This window comes from Uranotaenia lowii, chromosome 2 (assembly GCF_029784155.1).
Source record: "Uranotaenia lowii strain MFRU-FL chromosome 2, ASM2978415v1, whole genome shotgun sequence".
NCBI classification, from domain to species: Eukaryota; Metazoa; Arthropoda; class Insecta; order Diptera; family Culicidae; genus Uranotaenia; species Uranotaenia lowii.
In genome coordinates this window covers 214,919,664-214,941,416 of record NC_073692.1, presented here as the reverse complement: position 1 = coordinate 214,941,416, position 21,753 = coordinate 214,919,664, and the positions used below count along the sequence as shown (strand labels likewise).

General features: G+C 34.7%; 1 protein-coding gene across 1 annotated transcript in view; it reads right to left on the bottom strand.

The window, feature by feature from the left end:
- Positions 1-227: 227 nt before the first annotated feature.
- LOC129745745 (carbonic anhydrase 2) overlaps positions 228-21,753 on the bottom strand; it is a 79,049-nt gene continuing 57,523 nt past the window's right edge. The window contains exons 3-4 of the mRNA XM_055739069.1: positions 11,118-11,189; positions 228-1,651 (exon numbers count right to left, since the gene is read on the bottom strand). Coding sequence (XP_055595044.1) covers positions 1,343-1,651; positions 11,118-11,189 — 381 coding nt within the window. The 3' untranslated portion in view covers positions 228-1,342. The remainder of the gene's footprint in view (positions 1,652-11,117; positions 11,190-21,753) is intronic.

Sequence of the window (21,753 nt, the reverse complement as noted above, 5' to 3'; positions counted from 1 at the left end):
TAGACGAGAACCTTGACTGACAGCAAGTGAAACCGCTGGCTCCGGATCGCCAGCAGTGGAGATCTTTTATCTCAGCCCTATGCGTCGGTCAATCGGCGCCTGAGCCTTTGGTAGGTAGGTAAGTTATTACCATCGAACAAATTTGTTTTCGCAACGTTTCATAGCTCAGACAGTAGAGGATTATAAGTCCAAGGGTTGTGATATATGTTATTGATACAACTAAAGACTACTTTTCAACATTGGTGAATGTATATTTTGAACTCTACATTGAAATATCAAGAACCTACATAATAAATCTTCTCCCATCTGTGATGAATCCTGATGTGCCTAAATGTGCTTTCCTGTGTAAATATAACCTATAGCACGTATCAAATATATTCACTGTTTACTGTGGTCGCTAGAAATTTTTGTTAACTATGTTTTATTTTAGATATCTCTGTGTAATTTGGGTCTAAAGGTGATAAAATATTGGGCGTATCTCAAAACTGACGTTCGCCATCTCGCACAATGTTCCTCAATACTGTTGGTTCTTTGTGGTGTAAATAGCGTTACTAGTTGTTGGTTCTTTCATTATTTTGTTAACTTGGTATACTAAACTGTGTCTTCCAATGATCGTTTTGCATCCAGGTGTCGGTAGGCACTTGCAGTGATCGTCTACTTAAAATTGACTGTTTCTTCAATAGGAATCTTCTAAAATGTTCATCGTGTTCTAACATGATGGCGTATTTCAATTGATTTAAAGAATAATATGACGTTTAACTTAGAATTCTTATCAACAATATCTATTAAAATGGCTTTTGAAATGAAATTTTCATTTTTTTTATAACAACATAAAGTTGCACTTAAATATTAATATAATATTGAATTTAATTGCGCAACTACTAACAGATTTTCTTCCAATAAAAATGATCGAAATGGTTGTTTAACTACTAGAACGTGTTCTAAACACATTGCACAGACCGATGTTTTAACAAAATATTCTGTTCCGTCGTTAATTTGTATAACTGTAAATCACTGCTTTCAGTTTCCAACTGTGGAAACGCCGCCTGAATTCCATTCCAATAACTTAAATTAATAAAAATCAACATCCTTCCATGTGTTAAACTATTTGTGACAACACCATAAAACAACAAAATGTCTATGGCAACATCTCTACAAAGCTCACAAACACTTACAGTTACAGATGTCTAAACGATTGCACGACACGCGGTGTGCTCGTAACAAACACTGGGGGTGAGTTCATACAACGTTTATTGCTTGTTCCGGTTCCGGTCGTCCAACAAAATTTCGAACCGGTTTCGCGCATGCTGGGCACACACTGAAACCGATCACTGCTTCTCTATTAGTGTCCTCCGAATTCACGCAGCTCCCGGTTTCCGAGCTCCAGCGGGGGACGATAATTGTTGATCACCTTGCCGTATTCGAAAGTCTTGTGGAGCGAATCATCGCAGGGACATTCCTCGCGGGCATCGTAGCAGCGCATCTCCCGGAACAGTTCCAGCTGCTCGTGGGACACTTCGATCGGTTCCTTGAACAGGATCCAGGTTACCGATTCCGAGCAGGGTGGAGTGGTCAGGGAGCCCAGATAGGTCCAGTAGGCCTTGCCCTCCGGAAGCAGTTTTGCCGGATCCAGCGGCTTGGTGAGGGTTACCTGGGTGGAGGAGGAAGATGCCATTAGTTAGTTGAGCTTGGTTAAAGTGTCTAAGTTTTAAGCTTGAAATTTTCATCAATTTTGACATAGATCTGAAACACAAAAATTTCTGTTTTTTTTACATCATGACGAAAAAACGTCGTGACGCCTAGATTTATACTATAAATACGTTGACAACAATGGTCAACGTTCATTTTCGAAAAACATTAGGTGAATACAAGTTCTAGTAAACTCTGTCACCAGAAATCATATCATCACATAGAGAACAAGTTGAACCTTATTCCACATCTGAAAGAAATTCGTCTTGTTTTGCAACAAAAAAAATTATTTAGTAAAGGCTAGTCCACACTAGGAGACAGTTGGTTTCAAGACGGTCTCAATGTCTCCCATTTTATTCGGGAGACACTGAGACTCTCTCATTTTTCCAACAACAACAAACAAAAAAGTTCGTCTCAAAACAAATCGCAGTTCAAGTTGCGTAGTGTGGACTAGGCTTAATGTTTAAAATAATGTTTTTTTTGTAGAGAAATGAATCCAACAGGGACTAGATAAGAAAAAATCGATGTTGAAAAACATGCGAAAAAATTCGCCTTGTCTCCCAGTAGGACTTGAACCCACATCTTGCGCCTCTCCGGGGCCCATGTATTAACATTCTACTACAGGAGACCAACCTGGCGTATGAATATTATACTGGTTGAGTGTCGATGTCTATCGGAATGAAGGGAATAGTTCTCCCATGTGATCATAATCATTTTTCTTGGTCTATTTCTATTCCCATCATTTCATCTTACGGTAGTTGGAATCAAGTTTGGACATTTTTAGGCACGACAAGATTTGCATTGCCTTCTCATATCCTGCACGGGTTGTCAGTTATGATGAGAATTGATGCGTTTTGCCGTATTTGGATATCCAAAAAAAAAAAAAAAAAGTTTAAAATAATGTTAGGATGAATAATGATATGGCGTTAAGGGGGGGGGTAGGGTCTAACGGGTATAAAAAAAACACCATTTTCACGATTTTTTCCGGAACTATCGTTCAAACAAATGTATTCAAATTTTTTGCATTATACAAAGCATTGTTAAAAGAACATTTAGTAATTTTTTCGTAGAAAAATATTGAAAAATGAGCCGGTGACGAAGCATTTTCGAGGATGCCTTTTAGAAAACAGGATTTGCGGTGGACACTGTATCTCAGCACAGAATCATCTGAAGTCAAAAAAACAGAGCAAAATATTTTTAATAGATGTTTTTCTGGACCCCAACGTTTTTATTTACCTTAAAAATATTTTTATGAAATTTTTGTGGCTGTTTGAAGTAAAAACTACGATTTTTCACTTAAAAATCCGCCATTTTTCACCTGTAAAATCTCCCCAAAGTAAAAAAATCAAAAAAGAAAAACGTCGGGGTCTGGTATTTTGTATATAGAAAATATGTTCCAAATTTGAAAAGAATCGGATAAGTAGTTTTCAAATGACGATGTCCACGGACTTTAAAAATGTGCTTTCGAGAAAAACGCGTTTGAAGTTTCTGCTCTTGCTTTCTTGCAGTATCAGATAGGAGGAGATAAAGGGTTATAACTTCTACAGTTTTGCTTCAATTGACTTGAAAATTTGACACAACAATCTTGAAATGTTTTACAATAAGAAAATAAAAAAATAAAAAAAATCGATTTTTTGAAAATGTTAGACCCTACCCCCCCCTTAATACATAAACGCACAAATTACTCTTAGATGATAAACCATTACTCTTGATGATAAGTAATGAAGCAAAACAGCCGTACCACCCACTCAAAAGTTCTGGGAGGATAGCACCTGTTGAACATCGTGCCTCAATTATCCGATCCGTTAATGAGACTGTCACAGGGGGTACTGAAGTACAAAATGAACAATGGTTCCAAAACAAAATAATATTTTCATAAAATACAGGGGGTTCAACGTCTAATCCATATCTATCAATAAGTGTATATTTTTTCATGCAGTTATGTGAACTCTGTGCAATTTTATTGCAAACTTCGATGAAGTCTCTAATAAAAATTATTACTGCACAGTAAACGAAAATTAACGAGTTCGGTAATTTTTTTTTACCGAAATCCTAACATGTGTTAATCGTTAAACTGTTCGGTAATTTTTTCGGTAAAAAATAAACGAACATCGGTAAATCGATTCTTCATTTAACGATGTTTGTTTATTTTTTACCGAAAAGTTTAACGATTTACACATGTTAGGATTTTGGTAAAATAAATGGTAATTTTCGTTTACTGTGTGGGCAGTTTGAATAAACAGCTTCAAAGACATTTTCCTAACCTTTTTTTTAACTTTGGCAATGGGTATTAACCCTCATCCGCTCTTGAGAGTCAATAAGACACTATCGGAAGTATGGATGCCTGCAATTTTATTCGGGTGCATCCATAAAAAAAAATCTGGGACCTCTAATGAATTCATAAAATTTTTACATCATTCCTTTTTATGGACGCGTCCTGGAAGCCCCCACAAAAAAACTTCCTAATCAACCTTTAAGTGTAAATTAATCACTCCTCGCTAAAAATCGCTAAATTTTTCTTTTTTCAATCAAATTGTATAAAATTTATAGTTTTGAAAGCTCCGTAACGTAACTCAAATATGTTTCTCAGACATTCAAAGTCTAAGAAAAAAATCCGAAAAAACACATTTCGGAAAATACACTATATACCAGCTACTAAATGGTAGAAAAAATTACTCATATAAGGATATAATTTTTTTTAAAGATCATGACCACAAAAAATGTAAAAAAAACCGTGGTAAAAAACCATACCTTCTAATCAATGAACAGTCCAAATAGTTTCAAGTTCCAGTAACTGTAGAAAATTTTTGAAAAATGTACTGGAAAGTTGACGTAATTTGACACATTTTCGCATCTTTAGATTCTCAAAATACGAAGCAAAGAATCATTTCTATCATATTTTGTGGTTAAACCTAAAGAACTAATATGAAATTGCCTTTCTAGTAAGTATAATTTAAATGCTAAAATCTTGCGTTTGCGTACTTGAAATCCAGAGCAAAGTTGAACTTTGGTGTTAGTAAGTCTGATAAATTGCAAATAGTTGAAAAGTTCGAAAAAAAAGCTATGTTTGAAAATGCTTCAACCATTCTGTCCTTCGTATTTTGAAAATTTTCAAAAATTCGGTCTTTCGTTTTGACTTAAAAAGAAACTAGTAGGACGACTGGGTTTTTTTTTTCGAAAAAAGTTGTAATTCGACAAACTTTACTGTTCATTACAACACTATTTTCCTTTTTTTGTAGTGATAATCTTTAAAATATTGAAAAAAATATCCTTGTGTGCAAAATATAACATCTATGTTGAGATTTATTAGGCACTAAGTGATTTTTTTTTATCATTTGGTAGCTAGTCTTCAGTATTTTTTTTTCCGAAGCATGGAGTTTCGGATATTTTTATTAGACTTTGAATATCTTAAATCTTAAAAATTAATAGGGTAAGTGATCCTAATTTGGCATGTTAACATACCGTTCGATTTTGACTGTTTTTGACGTTATTTTCCACTTATCACAGTTTAAAAAAATTATATTGTAACGGATAATGTGAACTTTCATTTTACAAACAAATTAGTTTTCTAACTCATAGTATTTCTCGTAAAATCTGGATTGTTTCAAAGTATGTCCAAATTGAATGGAATTGTTAACGAATTTCTTAAAAACACTTGTTTAGAAATGGAAGATTAAAGCTGAATTTGTCAACCTTTTTTTTTAATTTTTCATCGGATTGTTTTTTTATCATGATTTAAGTAATAAGTATGTTAGAACCATGTTTTTTTGTCCACAATAAGGAACACTATTTTCAATGTGTTCCTTATTATGAACAAAGTCAAAGTTTTCCAAACTATATCAAAGTCATAGAATGTATTTGAAATAAACTTGATTGATTGAATTGTGTTTTAACTTAATTTTCAACGATCAACGATAAAACGTGATTTTTTTTACTTCAGTGTATCTCAAAGCTATGAATGTTGAAAAAATATTTTAGCCAGGTTGTAATTGTAATAGCTGAAAAAACCTTTGTTTAAGGAAAAATCGAAAAAAAGTATGAATAGTTATAGTTTTTGACATATCTGTGATGTCGTTACGCATAAAGCACGATCTGCAGTTATTTTTGATTTAGTAGGGGAGATGAGGGCATAATGGCCACCTTAAGGAAAATGCTTATTTAACCATAGAGAATAGCTGTAATATGTGAATTACATCATTGTTTCGTGTTCAGACACTCAAATAGTCTATTGCCTTATTGGATGAAACTTGAAAAAGTAGATGAAAACCAGTCACTGTAGAGGCATTATGAGAAACCCCCCGAGGCAGTATGATCACCCTTATTGAAGGCAAGATGAGCGTTTTCTGCCAGGGAATCTAGCAGCGAATTCGACTCGATGAAGTCAACTGAATAATAGAGCTACAGCGAACAGAGCACTATCAATGAAGGCAAGACGAGCGTTTTCTGCCGTATAATCTAGCAGCGAATTAAACTCGATGAAGTAAACTGAATAATAGAGCTACAGCTTGACTCGTTTCGTCTGACGATTTGGCCTTTGGCTGGTATGTGCAAAAAAAATCCCCTCAAACAGGAATCGAACTCGAGTCTACTGATTACCTCTCCGACACCTTACCAATGGGCCAAATCGTCAGACGAAACGAGTCAAGCTGTAGCTCTATTATTCAGTTGATTTCATCGAGTTTAATTCGCTGCTAGATTATACGGCAGAAAACGCTCATCTTGCCTTCATTGATAGTGCTCTGTTCGTCTCCAGTGAACAAATTAAAGTAAAAATGCGTTTTAAAATTGATTGAAGTGAAAAATCAAAAATTTTATGATGTTGAAAATTGAGAAACAATGTGTAGATCATGTTGCAGTGCGTACATTTCAGATCAAGATGATTTAAAGGTCATAAAAGCTTATTTGGTGGTGCTCAAAAATTATAATATTTTCGTCACTTGAGAACCTAGCTCGTTATTATTTAATATTTCTGTAAAGATGAAAAGGGTATTTCTTTTTTGCAGAAAAATTAATACTATAGGTAGTACGAAACAAGTCCTTATGAAAATTTGTTTAAGAAAATACGTACTTATGTAGAAAAAAGGAGTGCTTATTAGGCCCTGGGTGCTCGTTATGCCCTCATCCCCCCTACTTTTGATTCTTGTTTGAAACCACGGAAAATTATATTGTTTTTTTTTCTACAGTATTTGGATTTGCAAACTGAAAGGCGATTCGCGGGACTAAACATTAGCAGAACTTTCTTAAACTCTCTTAACTCAAGCTTTCTAAAAATTCCGCGACAAAAATAATTCGTTAACAAAACGCTAGCGCACTATTTATCGGTTACGAAAGTTGTTCGTATCTAACGCATTTTAAGATGATATATCCGTATCTAAAGCAAGGTTGCCGAAAAAAAAATTCTGTGTTTTTGACAAAAAAAAAATCTCGAATTCTGTGATTTGAACCTAAAATTCTGTGACGGTTTTCTGTGACGCTTTTTTATGAAGTTCATAGGGGGCGTCCATTAATTACGTAACGCTCCTAGGGGGGGGGGGAGTAAGCTTGAGCGTTACGAATTGTGACATAGGGGAGGGGGGGAGGTATGCTCATCGTTACGTAACGATTTTTTCCTTAAAAATTTTCAGTTTAATCGCAGCTATTATGATGTCATGCAATTTTTGCAGAATGATAAGCCCAACAGAATCAGCTTAAAATTTGTAAGCTTCAACATGATTAAACTGGTTTGTAACCTTCCCTTTTTAATGATTCTGAGATAGACTCCTTCAACTGTGTATTGGATATCCAAGAAATAATCGCTAGAAAACCGAATGTTAGATATGTACATTTACCCCCAAGAACACTTTTCAACCTGAAGACGGAAATTTTACTATTTTTTCTCAACTAATTTAAAAAAATGAAATTTTGCTTATTCCGACGAATATTACTTAGTGTAATATATTTTACATAATTCTTTAATTTATTTTGCTCCTTAAACAAAATAAATTAAACAAGGTAGATCATCAGTTAACAAGCACAGAATAACTAGTAATAAGACAATCATTTTATTTTATCAGAGAGTTATCATCAATGAGTACCATGAAACGATTTAGATAGATATTAATTCCGTTTCGAAGAACGCTAATAAATTTTATATTGAAAACTTTTCTTACCATCGAAAACCATTATTCAAAAACAAGAAAAGATGGGGGGGGGGGTGTAATTATCAACGTTACGTAATTATCATAGGGGGGTACGTCCAAGCGTGACGATCTGTGACATACGGGGGGGAGGGGGTCAAAAAAGTGCATTTTTTGCGTTACGTAATTTATGGATGCCGCCATAGGGAAATCATGTCAAACCTCAACAAAATGGAAATTTCCTACAGTTTTAACAGAATAATATCAATCTACATTACCTTGTTTTCCTATTTTCAAAAATTATAGTAAGAAATAAAAAGTCGAAAATGACAAAAAAAATATAATTTTTTAAATCTGTACAAAATTTAGAAATTCTGTGAATTCTGTGAAAATTTTAAAAATTCTGTGATCTGTGACACAGATTCTGTGACGAAATTTTTCTCAAAATTCTGTGATAATACAGATTTTTCTGTGATTTCGGCAACCTTGATCTGAAGGGCTTAGCATTTGTGAAGACCATTTGTAAACAATTATTTTAAATATAAACTGCTTTGGTGAGTTTTTCAATTTGAACACTAACAGAATGTGACCGCTGAAACACCTATGTTTGAGATAATTGCTTAACAGTATTGATCTTTCCATTAGAACAATTCTGACTCATCACTCATAATCATATGAATATGATTATCCACGATGAAATTGCCACACAATGAAAGTACTCTAACTTTCTAACCGTTGAGTAGAATTCAATGAAAATTTGGGTGGATTTAGTTCATAGTGCATTGTTTACATCCTGCAAATGGAAATGGAGTCGAAAGAACAGCTCGTGCGTGATAAAATCTTGCGCATTCATCACGAGAATAAGGATCTCTCGTACGTTCCATCGTTAAAACGTTGGGAATCGCAAATTCCACGGTGTCGCGAGTGTTTAAGCGGTTCGATGAACGATTGACCACCGATTGGAAGCCCAGAAGTGAAGAAAAAAGTATTCCGTAAAACACCAAAAATCACAACCGCGTAGTTGGGGCCTTTAACCGAAATCCGAACGCCTTCATTCGGGATGTGGCTAAAAAGCTGCATCTAAGCCGAAATATTATCCAGAAGGCCAAAATTAAGGCTTGGCTTCGAACGTTCAAAGTACAAAAGGCCCCTAACAGATCCCCGACAACCTGTTTTTCACGGCCAATGATTAATTCAGCGTTCCGGAGCATGTCCGCACTCAGAAGATGTCCAAATTTGCGAATAAATTCCTGGTTTGGCAAGCAATCTGCACGTGCGTGAAGCGCAGTGCACCTTTCGTGACCAAGGACACGATGAACGGAAAGATTGCCTTCAGAAGCATCTGCTTCCTCTCCTGAAGGCCTTCAACGCCCCAACAATCTTTTGGCCGGATTTGGCATCAAGCCATTACTCCAAGGACGTGCTGAAGTAGTATGCGAAAAATAAGGTCAATTTCATGCTGAAAATGTTTAACACTCCGGAGCTCCGCCCCATCGAGAAGTACTGGGCGATTATGAAGCACCACCTTCTTAAACGACCTAAGGTAGTAGAGACAGTCGAGGAACTGAAGAAAGTATGGGTTTACATGCAAAAAACGGTTGATTTACAGGTTGTACAGAATCTTATGGTCGGGGTTGAGGCCAAGGTGCGGGCATTTTCGTATGGACTGTAAATAAAATATGAGTAAAATGGTAAAATGATGTTTGATAGTTATTTTGTGTGTGGTAATTGTGGACACCCTTTAAATGGTGAAATCAGAATTCTATTTTTCAGAACTAATTGTGACTATTCTGGGTGGCTAAAAGAAGTTCAGAGTAATATTTTCAAACAGGTGTATCAAACCCCCGGAAACCCCTCGATCCAGTAAACTATTTCAACTAGCCGTGTTTTCACACTCCTTCCGTCAATCAGGATAATGGAGCCTGTTACGCAGAATCGACAGTGTGTCATCATAGTATAAAAACAACTCGTCGCGCGCGTTTGTCACTTGGAGAACCTTGACCGTCTACTGCTGGGGATTCCTGTTTTAGCAACACTTCTCTCGATACAAAGATGCATTTGATTGTGAAATGTTGAAGAAAATAAAAAGAAATACACCGAGTGACCGAACTTCTCTCAAGTGATTACTCTATCGGGCACGGGCTGTTAAATTTGCATCATCCGACTCGATGTAAATTATTGCCTCCCTCGCGCGCTCTTCTTTCTTCATAAAAGGGAAAGCCACATGCCAATTGTGGAGGTTCATCGGAGATACTTTGACAAATAAGGTGTGCAATCCCCGTACCTCCATTCTTCCTCCTGGACTGGATGAGATAGCTTCGGGTCGACCCCCCACTATCTGATGCGACTATCGCGGGACGTTCATACAAATGCATCAGCTCTATCTTCCGTCGACGCTGGAAAAAAGTCAACAGGTTGATATCTTGGACAAAAATATATGGCCTAATAGATGTGAAAAATGACTGCGAACAGCACAATGGTCGACCTATGGAGATAACATATTATCGCTAGAATGTTATTTCGTTTCAGAGAGTGACTAATTTGTCAATTTCGGTGTTATCTCTTGCATGAATGTTTCATTGTGACAAACGTTCATTGTTCTGTAGATAGTGGAGGTGAACAACGATATCCAAAAAATGATGCTAATGCTAAATGAGGCATAGATGATTTTAAGTAACGCTTGTCGGATTATTCCAACTGTTTTGCTCTTTTTGAATTTATCAAAAATAAGAACAATAAGCGTAATAGGTAGGCGTCAAAGGCATGGTTGACTATAGTTGTTTGAAGACTTTTTAATTTCCTTCATCAAAGTCTAGATCAATGTCTAGAGTGCAGTAAGTTTCAGATAAAAAAAACTCGAAACTACTAACTAAGATGCTATTAATCTAGGACCGCTGTTCTTAATCTTGTCTGTTCTCAGTTCCTAAAGTTGGCTCTAGTTAAAAATGTAGGCCTCGTTTATACAACAAGGAAATAAACTCGTTGATGGACTAGTTATCAGATTTGAATATTTTAAAGGAACTGTTTAAATTATCAACAATAGTAATACTGAATTATCATTATGCAATACATGTAATGTACCTAATGTACCTAAAGCAAGATTCAATTTTTCGATCTAGATTCAAGATTTTGTTCTTTATGTTTAAGTTTAAAGAAAATTGGCGTTATTTTTTACTATCTCCTTCCTCGTGATGATTCAATTCCAAGTGACAAAAAAAGGAATTCAAATTTGCTAAGGCCTTGTTATGCTAATTTAGATGTTTTATTACAAAATGGGTTTAAAATTGTTTGATTAACTGTAAAGCATCTTACCTTGTCGCCCTTGTGGGTGATGAATGGCAACAGCCGTGCGATGGTGTCCAGCTCTGGGTGTGGTTTTCCAACCTGAAAAAAGAGATACGTGTTACAGAAAAATAAAAATATAGTTGATATTTTTACGCATTGTGCGTTTAAAAAAAGTTATGTTATATCTACCCATATTTTTTGCACACGATTAAGCAATACAAAAATCATGTTATTCTCCTCTTTTTCTTAGAAGAAAAACGAATACTAAAACACATACTTGTCAATTTCAATTTAAACACAATTAAATAGCTCGACTAACGTTGAACTATGACCAATCGACAATTGGAATAGCTATCATGCAAATTACTTAGACGAGGTGTTGAATCAACAAATCAAAATTGAATTGGCGTTCATGTACCCTGGGCACTCAGTTAAGTGAATTAGGCTGAATAACGATGATTTGCAGTATGAAACGAGCCAAATGCATTCTAGAAGCTTGTAGGGCAATGATCAGAATAAATAAATCTGGTATAGTATACAATGGGTGTCTCAATTGAGGTACCGTAATCCGGGGGGATCACTTTTTTTCCATACTTCTATTAAGGGATTATTTTTTCTGTTAAGGGGAATATGGCATGTTTTGTATTTTTAAAACCAGTACTGGACTCCTATGACAGTAAAACATGGTTGCAGAAATTTATTATATTTACTTTAAATGTAACATTGATCACTGATCAGTCTCAATTTCGATGGTTTTAACGAGCTTTTTTGATCATAAAGGAAACAAAACACCACACACCACAAATGCTAATTTATCAATTGCTAAGGCAGTTCGGAACAAAATCAAATGATATAAAATTAATCATGAAACTTTACGAAATTGAGCACAACACTTTCGGTGGCTCAAAGATACTAAATCTGTCACTTTTGGTCCAGTGAATTCTGAAATATAAAATGCTGAATTTCGGTGTTTATTGGTTTAGATTTCTTTGTGGTCGAAAAAAAAAAACATCGCGATCCTTTATGTGTTAAGACCGAATAACAATTTAAAATCGAAAGATGGACAATGATGCTGCATAAATTAAGTGGCTAAACTTTTTAACATTACTTAGGGAACATCTATAAATGACGTAGCTTTTTTTCTTGAGTTTTTGTACCCCCCCCCCTTCCCCCTCGTAGCATTTCGTCACAAAGTCATAGACCCCCCTAGATAATAAAGTAGCTATAATAACCCCCCCCCCCCCCCATTTTTAAAAATCGGTTATTAATTTTTTTCTTTTATTATCAGCATTTTTCAAGAATAATACAAAAAATTACAAAAAAAGGAAAAGAAGTTATAAATGGAAGTTTAAAAAGGATATCAATCAGTAAAAAAAAAATCAAGTAAAAATTACTCAAAACAATTTTGATTTTTTTTTTTTCGATATTTAATTAAAGCTACGTAGCTTTACTTGAAACCCTACCCCCCCCCCCTCTCGTCACACATCGTCACACAAAGTCAACCCCCCCCTCTCCCCACAAAATGCTACGTCATTTATGGATGTTCCCTTATAAAATTTTTATTACGAAAAAAAATTAATTTTACCTTCATTAAATTCTTTAGGCTGACGCACTATTCCTCTTTAACTTTTTCTTTCAATCTTTACAATTCGAAAGAGTTTCTAGCTTTTTGTCCTAGACTGGCTTACCCTTGGAAAATGTCCCTATTTTTTAAAGACCAAAAATTTACCTCGAAAAACAACATAAACTATACATTTATTAAGGAAAAAAGTTGAACTCTCACATGAATCAACCTGTTTGCTTCTAAACGCTTTGATTTCGTCAGGAAGGATATTGCTTGCAAACATTCGAAAAATAGAAATTCAAGATTTTTAAACTACATTTTACTTACATTTGAGGCCCTCAGGATCAGAGGGTTGCATGTCCATTATCAATTTTAAGTTAAGTATATCTACCTAACGATTCTTCATGTTTCAATGTACATCTGGAGCAAAACTTTTTCAATTGAATTAAAACTGCTCGAATTCCCAAAATATATGAAAACTTTAGCACCTTCACAACTTTGAAGCGCGTTTTCTCGAAACTATTCTACAGGCATTTGCACCCCTCTGATCCCAAGCGCCTTAGGGGCCGTTCAGATACCACGTGGACAGTAAATGAGATTTTAGACCCCCTCCTCCCCCTCCGTGGACAAGCGTGGACAATTGGCAAACCCCTACCCCCCTCCCCGGATGTCCACGTGGACAGATTTGAAATAGTTTTTTTTAAATACAAATAATTTGACAGTTAGAAAACACATGGTGAATTTTTTGCCTTTTTGTTATAGAAATGGCTGATTTTGAAAAAACCGAATAAGAATTTCCGGATACCTGATACCTGAATTTTGCTTAAAAATTTAAAAGTTCTAACTTATCATATTTATCACTTGCCTTCAAGTAGCTTAAACTTAAACTGGTAAGCTTTGTCATTTTTAGATTTTGATTTAAACGTCTTAATATTTATTCATCTTGAGATGTTTATTCACCTTGATGCGTAAAAGCTATCGGTCTCTACACTCAGAATCAAAACAACCCAAAATTAAGAATGCCCGGGCATCAAAACAAAGTTTAGCTGCCGTTCTTAATTTTGGGCTGCTGTCAACACCCCAAAATCAAAGTTCACAGTTTGAACTGATGCCCCCAAAAACTTATCGTTCAGAATTTGTTTCGTTTCTTGCCGCCGCGCTGTTTGTTTTTGTATAATTTTTTTTCCAATGAAAAAGGAGTATGTAGTAAGCGTAAGTATACTTATAAAACATTGAATACAGTCATTAATTAGTAGAAAGTGTAATTCAAAACCATTTTTCTCTATTTCCAGCAACATCAATTATTAAAATTTGGGAAGAATTGTAGGAAATTGGAGGAACGGACCAACAAATTGAACGGGGATATCACCCAAATACAGATAGGTAAGTCTAGAAAAAAATGTTAACAGAAGATTTGTAAGTAAGAATATATAATAGATTATTATCAATATTTTATATTATCAATTTCTTTAACAACTCAATATCGCATACTTTTGTTTTGTACTTAATCATTATATTTTTTTATAGATTTATCTTTTTAATTCTAATATTTTCTTTTTTCTTTGTTTTCCATTCTCATTACAGAGCTCGAAAAATTTCACCATGATAACACACAAATAAACACAAAGTGGTAAAAACTAAATAAAATAAGAATTAAAAAAACTTCAAGCAACGCATTTGTCTTTTTTTAATAAATATATGTCCATTTGAAATTCTATGAGCAGCAAATAAATATCGTTTTCTCGTCAGAATGGCTTTCTCGATTTTGGGGTGTGAGAAAGAGCTCGATTCTCAAGTTTGGGAAAACCCCTCCAAACTTATTTTCGTCGGGAGCCAGTTTCATCCGATTTTGCGGCATTACAACTTGGTTTTGGGTTGTATCCGCTTAGAATGTAAGCGGTAATCTCTAACCGAAAATTTTGAAAACACAGCTAGACACAAATTTGAAAGACAACATCATATTGATTAGAAAAGAAATCTGTATTGATTTTTGAAAAGGGCGTATGCGCCAATTGTAAACAAATCTAGTGACTATCATTGATTTGTTTAAAAAGACGAATACATTTTTTATGAGTGTGCAATCACGATGCTCTTCGCGCCATTTTCATCCCGGGGTTAAAATTTTGTTTATTTTCAGCTGGCGAAGTTTTTCACTCCTCCAAATTTCATCGCGCGAACATTAAGGCCAATAGTAATTCCGGAATTAAAAAAGGGCCTTCTTATATTTTCGTATCAATTTGTCAGCGCAAAAGTACGCGAATAATAAGGGTTTTTGGATAGTTGTGTGTTAAAATGTACGTTCAATGAGATTACTTTTAGCTGATTTGCAACGCAAAAATTAGTGGAAATATTGCATCTGTGGTAAGTAATCCAAAATGCTAACAGTCATTCTGGATTTCAAAACGGCGGTCGTATTTTGGCGAATAGGCAAAATAAAAAAAAAACTAAAGGGCCAAAAAACCTATTTATTCATTTTTCTCGCAACAATCACGAAAAACTTGTATTCACCTATAGCGGAATGAAATTGTGCTTATTTTCAAGGAGTTTAGGTACTTAGTTAGGAAAATGATAAGAAACAGTGAAATACGCCATTGATTATATTTTCTGAAACTTCAAACGCGGTTTTCTCAAAACAGAGGTCTTGTCGTATTGGCCCTTTTCACAATTCGATATCGATAGTAAATCAAAAGGGGTAGTTTTCGGATTGATTTTGTAATATTTCTGTCAAACTCAGCACCGTCAGTTCACGATTATGACCGCATGAAAAGTCGGAAGGAAGATTGAAACAATTTTTTTTAAATATACACTTGACATTAAAGTTACGTTTTTCTACAAAATGATGCGAGAGTTTTCGTTCAACAGATGTTACGTTTTGTCCAAAAAATTTTATCGACATTCATACTCAAAGAAGATTTATTGATTCATTTCATTCAAAAGATTTGAAATTTTTACCTACAACTTTTTCATCTCATTTACACTAGAAGAAGGCTTCCAGATTATTTTTCCATAATTTTCCATCATGATTTGTAATTAGTTAGTTTGTAATTCAATGTAGCGTTTTAATATGTTCTATGAAATACGCCAAATAATGAAGGTGACTGATACTAAGCCTCCACCCTAATTATCCGGATCTCCAAACTTATTGGAATTAGTAATATTTTTTAGTACTTTTAATGTTTCTGTTTCTTTTATTAAAAGTTTATTGAATAAGCAAAACAAAGTTGATTTTTGACAGCTTTTTTATTGTCTTTATTAGAGAGACTTTCAGCCTTTGGCTGATTCGTCTCTATGAAAAAGGCTTTTTTTTACAATTCGTAATTATATAAGAATCTTTCAGGAAACACAACATTTTTTCTTCTTCTACTGCACCATTCGAGAGTGCGTTCCGGATTGATCCGTCTATTTGGTAAGCGTTTCTAGGGCCTGAATATTGTGGAAGATACTTGTATGTACAATACATTGTTGCTGAGGATGGTCGTATAAAAATAAACTGACTTTACGTTGGATCGGAAGGACCAACAAAAAAAGTGTACTGTAGGTTCACATTATGAATTTACGTTTGATCGGGAGGACCAACAAGAAAAGTGATCTTAAGGTTCACTTTATGAATTTACGTTGGATGGTGTCGCCCAAAGCAAATGTCTTTTTTTTCAAAGCTCGACAGTATAGAGGGCATAGCTTGTACCTCAATTCATTGGATTGAATGAAAGATCGTCAGTTTTCATCATTATTCAAGCATACTGATAATACTCTGTTAGAGAGTTCATTCAAATAAACGCATCAAGATATTTGAGTGCTACCGAGAAACAATATTCGACATTTTTACTAAAACTGCAGAGCAAATAAACTGATTCAGAGTGAGAATAAAGACCAAAGATTAAACGGGGAACGGAGTCCAGCGAGTCATCAACCTTATCCGAACACCACACTGATAACAAATTATTCAAATGTTGGCATGAGTAAGAACAAAATTAGATGTTCACAACATTTACAAAAATCGTTGGTCGAAGGAAGGGCATAAAATATCCATGTTTTTGCACATTCTCAGTAGTAAATTTTGCAACCAAAACATTTTTGTTTCTGCTGTTTCGATTTGTGTATAGAGGGGAGATGTGTAACCGATAATTGTGAACACGGCACTCTCCTGGCTTATAAGCCTTTCTGAGTCAGCGATCTTCCTCCATCGTGCTTGTCCTTACTATACACACGTACACACACGACGACTAAGCTGAGCAGGAGTCAGTCAACGGACAACATTCAGGGAGTAAAGACGTGTGTCTCCCGTTCGACCGATAGAGTGTAAATCAGATCTACACACAACTGACCTGCCAACTGAGCTACAGTTGCGTTCAAAAAAGAATGAAATCGCGTAAGGCTGCGCACCCACTTCCAACTTTGACAATTTTCACACAAATTTCACACAATCTAGTTCAAATACTCAACTAACACTCTACGAAATTTGAAGTCTTTACAATGACGGGAAACAAAGTTAGAGCTATTTCCGTTAAAAAATGGAAATTTGGAGTTGCTTCACTAAACTTGCTGTATCTTCGACAATTTTCATTGAAAAAAAAAAGTTTGATCTAATACCAGGCTAAGTTTCTTCAAAATCGATGAACGTGATCAAAAATGGTGCCGGGTAGAAAATCAGGTTCATTATCGCCCAGCAGACGATTTCATTTTTTTTTGGACGGATGTTTGTATGGAAAACATCGTAATCTATGTATTCTTGGTTTTTCCTTTAACAAAATCAAAATGCTCTTACCAAGAAGGTTGTAAATTGATAGAAACTTAATTCCTGCTTTGTTTAGAAATAGAAATTGTTCCAACAGAGCTGGTATTGAAACACAAGAGCAAATTGAATACTCGCTTTAATTGTATATCAAATTTGTTTATCGGAATAATTAGCAGGTCATTTCTGAATCTCTGTTCTTCTTATTTCGAACTCTGTTGAAACATTTTCTCTTCCGAAACAAAGCACGAATAAAGTTTCTATCAATTTACAACATGGTAGTGGGTGCGCAGCTTCACGCGATTTCATTCTTTTTTTTAACGCAACTGTATATCACAAGCCATTTTATTAAGAAATGATTTTTAAATAGGCAGAGCAATATCGAAACTAAAATTAAAAACTTTGTTCAAAAAAATATACATTTATAAAGTTTGATTTTTTCATATTTTCTTTATATCTTATCAAATTTCTCAACAGAAGCTTGGGTTTTAAGAACACCATTTTTTTTTAAATAAAAAACCAAGTGCGTCATAACTTATATTTTAAATACTTAACATTGTACATTTAGGTATGTATGTATGTATGTTGGTAATCCACCATGGGTGCACGGATTCACCGCAGTTTCTGCCAAAGTATGGGTTCACATGCATTCCTTAGATTATTAGGTTCGACAAATCTCCAATGCAGCGCGCTCCATACCCGGACCCCATGGCTTCGTATGAACTGTTATGTGGTGAATGTATTGCGTGTGTTGATGTAGGTATATTTTGGAAGAACGAATCAATCAGGTGGGCTAGTTTACTTACAGGTATTCCGGCATCCGTGTATATACCCGGCCAGCTGGCAACTGATTGAACATTCCAATTATATAGTCAGTTATATAATGAAACACATCTTACCTGTCGGCCCGCTTATGGGATTCGAACCCAAAAGTTTTTCTTGCCGATACCGGGAATCGAACCCAGTACGCCTGGCGTACCAATACCAGACTCGCGCCAGCCTATCCACTAGACCATATTGGCGCTCACTTAACATTGTACATTTAGGTACTTAAAAAATAAATTTGTGTTTGTGGTTTTAATTTAAAAAAAATTAAAATTTTATTTATCAATTTTCTATGACATAACATCAAACACAAAAGCCTCATAATTTTTTGTTTTTTTTTTTTTGGTTTGAATCGATTCGAATGCTTATCATACGAACAATTTTTGATTAATTTATATGCTTATACTTGTTTTATAACCAACACTCAGTTTGTAAAATGGATAGACTATGCTTTGATAAAACTTTAGGGCAGCTCCGTTTTGTTTAACATTAGAAAAATGTCAAAATGACTGGTTGGACACTTTTCTTGTTGAATATCTTTTAAATTCTTTGCTTTAAAAATTCGCAAAAAATACGACTTTTCATGAATTTTGAATCTCTACAAAACTGTGTATTTTCTATTTATTTTTTTTATTTTTTATACGTTGGTTATCCACCATGGGTGCACGGATTCACCGCAGTTTTTGCCCAAGTATGTATTCACATGCATTCTTAGATTATTAGGTTCGACAAATTTCCAATGCAAGCTCACTTACATTGTGTACCCGTGTATATACCTGGCCAGCTAGCAACTGATTGTACATTCTTATTGAACATTCTTATTATAAAAGAAAACACATCTTACCTGTCGGCAACTTATGGGGTTTGAACCCAAGAGTTTTCTTGTCGATACCGGGAATCGAACCCAGTACGCCTGGCATACCTAGACCAAACTCGCGCCAGCCTATCTGATGGACCACATCGGCGATAAGATATTTCAACGTGGGTGCACGGAATGGCTGTAAATTCGCCGTTTTAATTATATATAAATAAATAGTTTTCAACTTGCTTCAGAACACACAATATTTTTGAGTTAGATATGATAGGTATTTTAAATGCAACTATCTGAAACCCTTGCTCATTCCGCTTAGAAATTCACGCACTAGAAATATCCTAATTCCATCACATAGTTCATCATATTATGGTAGATCATATTTTGTTCGGGGTATTGTTAATTGGAACAATCTTCCAACTAATTTAAAACTTCTTCATAAGAAATCAGAGTTTAAGAGAGGGCTACTAGAGGAACACATGGAGTAAAACGACACAGATAGAATTAGAAGCAAAAAAGGAACGATTAGTTTTTAAGTAATTCACATCAGGAAGACAACCGCATTGTAACAATTTAAAAGATATTGTAATCTTACGTTACATAAATAAAAACATAATAATAATAATAATAATAATAACATTATTCAATCGAAAAACTATTATGGAAAAACAAATCAACGTGTACATTTGACAATGTTGATTTATTATTTTTATTTTCACTGTTTTCCGTCACATCACATATCTTGATGCACATAATTCTTAAAATTCACTCGGTCCATGGTAACCGTTTTCAAATTTCTTGAATGTTGATCAGATCTCATCAGATAAATATACGATTGCAAAAACCTGTTTTTTTATTAATAAATAATTAAATTTAATATTTCAAGATATAATTGAAATATTTCTTTTCCAGGAATAAAAAAACGGGGCTAAAAATAAAAATCGTTATTTAAATCATTATGTCTCAACATGAAAGACATGGTTTCGACTTTGGTTTAGTTAAGATTTGTAATAATGGTTTTAAAATTTTTTCTAAAAGTCCAATATTTGATTAAAACGCGGTGAATCCGTGCACCCATAGTGAAAAACCATGTATATGACACAAATTTTCATTTGAATCTGTAAAGGTCTTTATTCTTTACCTTTACCATGCAAATTTTGAATGAATGGCGGTGAATCCGTGCACCCATGGTAAATTGCTCTACTTTAAAAAAATATGCTTAAAAATTTACAATTTCAGGTATAATTTGTAGGCAACGTGTTGAAAAATTTCAGAGCGATGGGTGCTAGAAAATATCTACTAAAACAAAATTGAAGTGAAACCGTGCACCCATGGTCAATACCCATAGCCATCTAACATGATTTTATAATTAAATTGCTAATGTGTTTTAATTTTTTGATAATTATTTGAAATATTCATTTTATGACATACACGCATTCGTCAACAATGCCAAAATGAGGTGATTCCGTGCACCCATGGTGAAAAAATATTTCCATTTTATAATGAAAATGTTATCGAATGAATAACAAAAAAATTTCAAAAGAAAAAAGTTACAAATATTATGATATAAAAAATTTCCCTTTTACCAGTCATTTTGACTGGTAACGGTCCGAATAGGTATATTCAATTTGCCGGTCATTCTAGTGTTAAATGATATACATATGTACCCACAATTTTTTTTACTAATAAACGTACACAACAGATTCCAAGAATATCAGACGTGGTGTTTGTGCTATAGGAAAACTTGCAACTAAACGAAACAATCGGTGTGAAAAATAATGGTCTAAAAATGGTTAAAAAACGAAATCCAACCATGAAAAAAATTCTAGTTTATCATATCTGAGTGACGATTTTTTCCGCAAAAAATATGAAATGATGATAATTTTATGATTTAAACCCTAGTTACTGCTTTCTTATCCAACACAGTCTTTCAAAGTTAAGGTAACCGTGTGACATAACTATCCTGCTCGATAAATCAACACTAATCCAATTACAATCGTGAGGCTTTCGTTGCTCCACGCGCTTGGTCTAAGAATAAAGATAACACAAACTGAGAAGGTGTATTTAGAAGGTGCAATACAGTTGAAGTGTCGTCATACCAATTTATTGGATTTCTCCAAAAATACATAGCTGAAACGTATGGAAAAAGCCCTCTGTCCTCGCTCCTGAGTAGTCACCGTTGACAGATTACCGGCGAAGGTTGAATGCAACTTATGTTAGTAGGTATTGTGTTATGCTAAGTAGATACTCAGGCTCATTTACCGTAACATCAACCCTTACAAAAACGGTAGACGCCACTTTTCCAATTAAAGTTACACCGCAATGCGAAACCACATGACATTGAAAGGGCTACCGTAAGTAGCGATTTTAAGCTTTAAGTCTCTCCGACCAAGTTACGTTGACGCGCTTTTTCCGACGCGTGTCAGACCCGGTCGACTCGAAGCACTGACTGGCGGAAATAAATGGGCAAACGATTCGTGAGTCAATTTTCTAGAACGTTCCTAGGCGTTCGTTCCTAGGCATGATGTTCAGTAATGATTGACCAGCAAGCGGAATTCCCTGGCTTGTGTTGGAAATCGGAACTCTCGTTCTGTTCTGTGGAACAGTAGATTGATTATAGTTTTTATTTTATTTGGGAAACAGATAACAATTTGTGTATATTTCCTCATTGAGTTCAGTCACATTGTAAACAAAATATTTCCAAACGATACCGTTAATTAACGGTATAGGT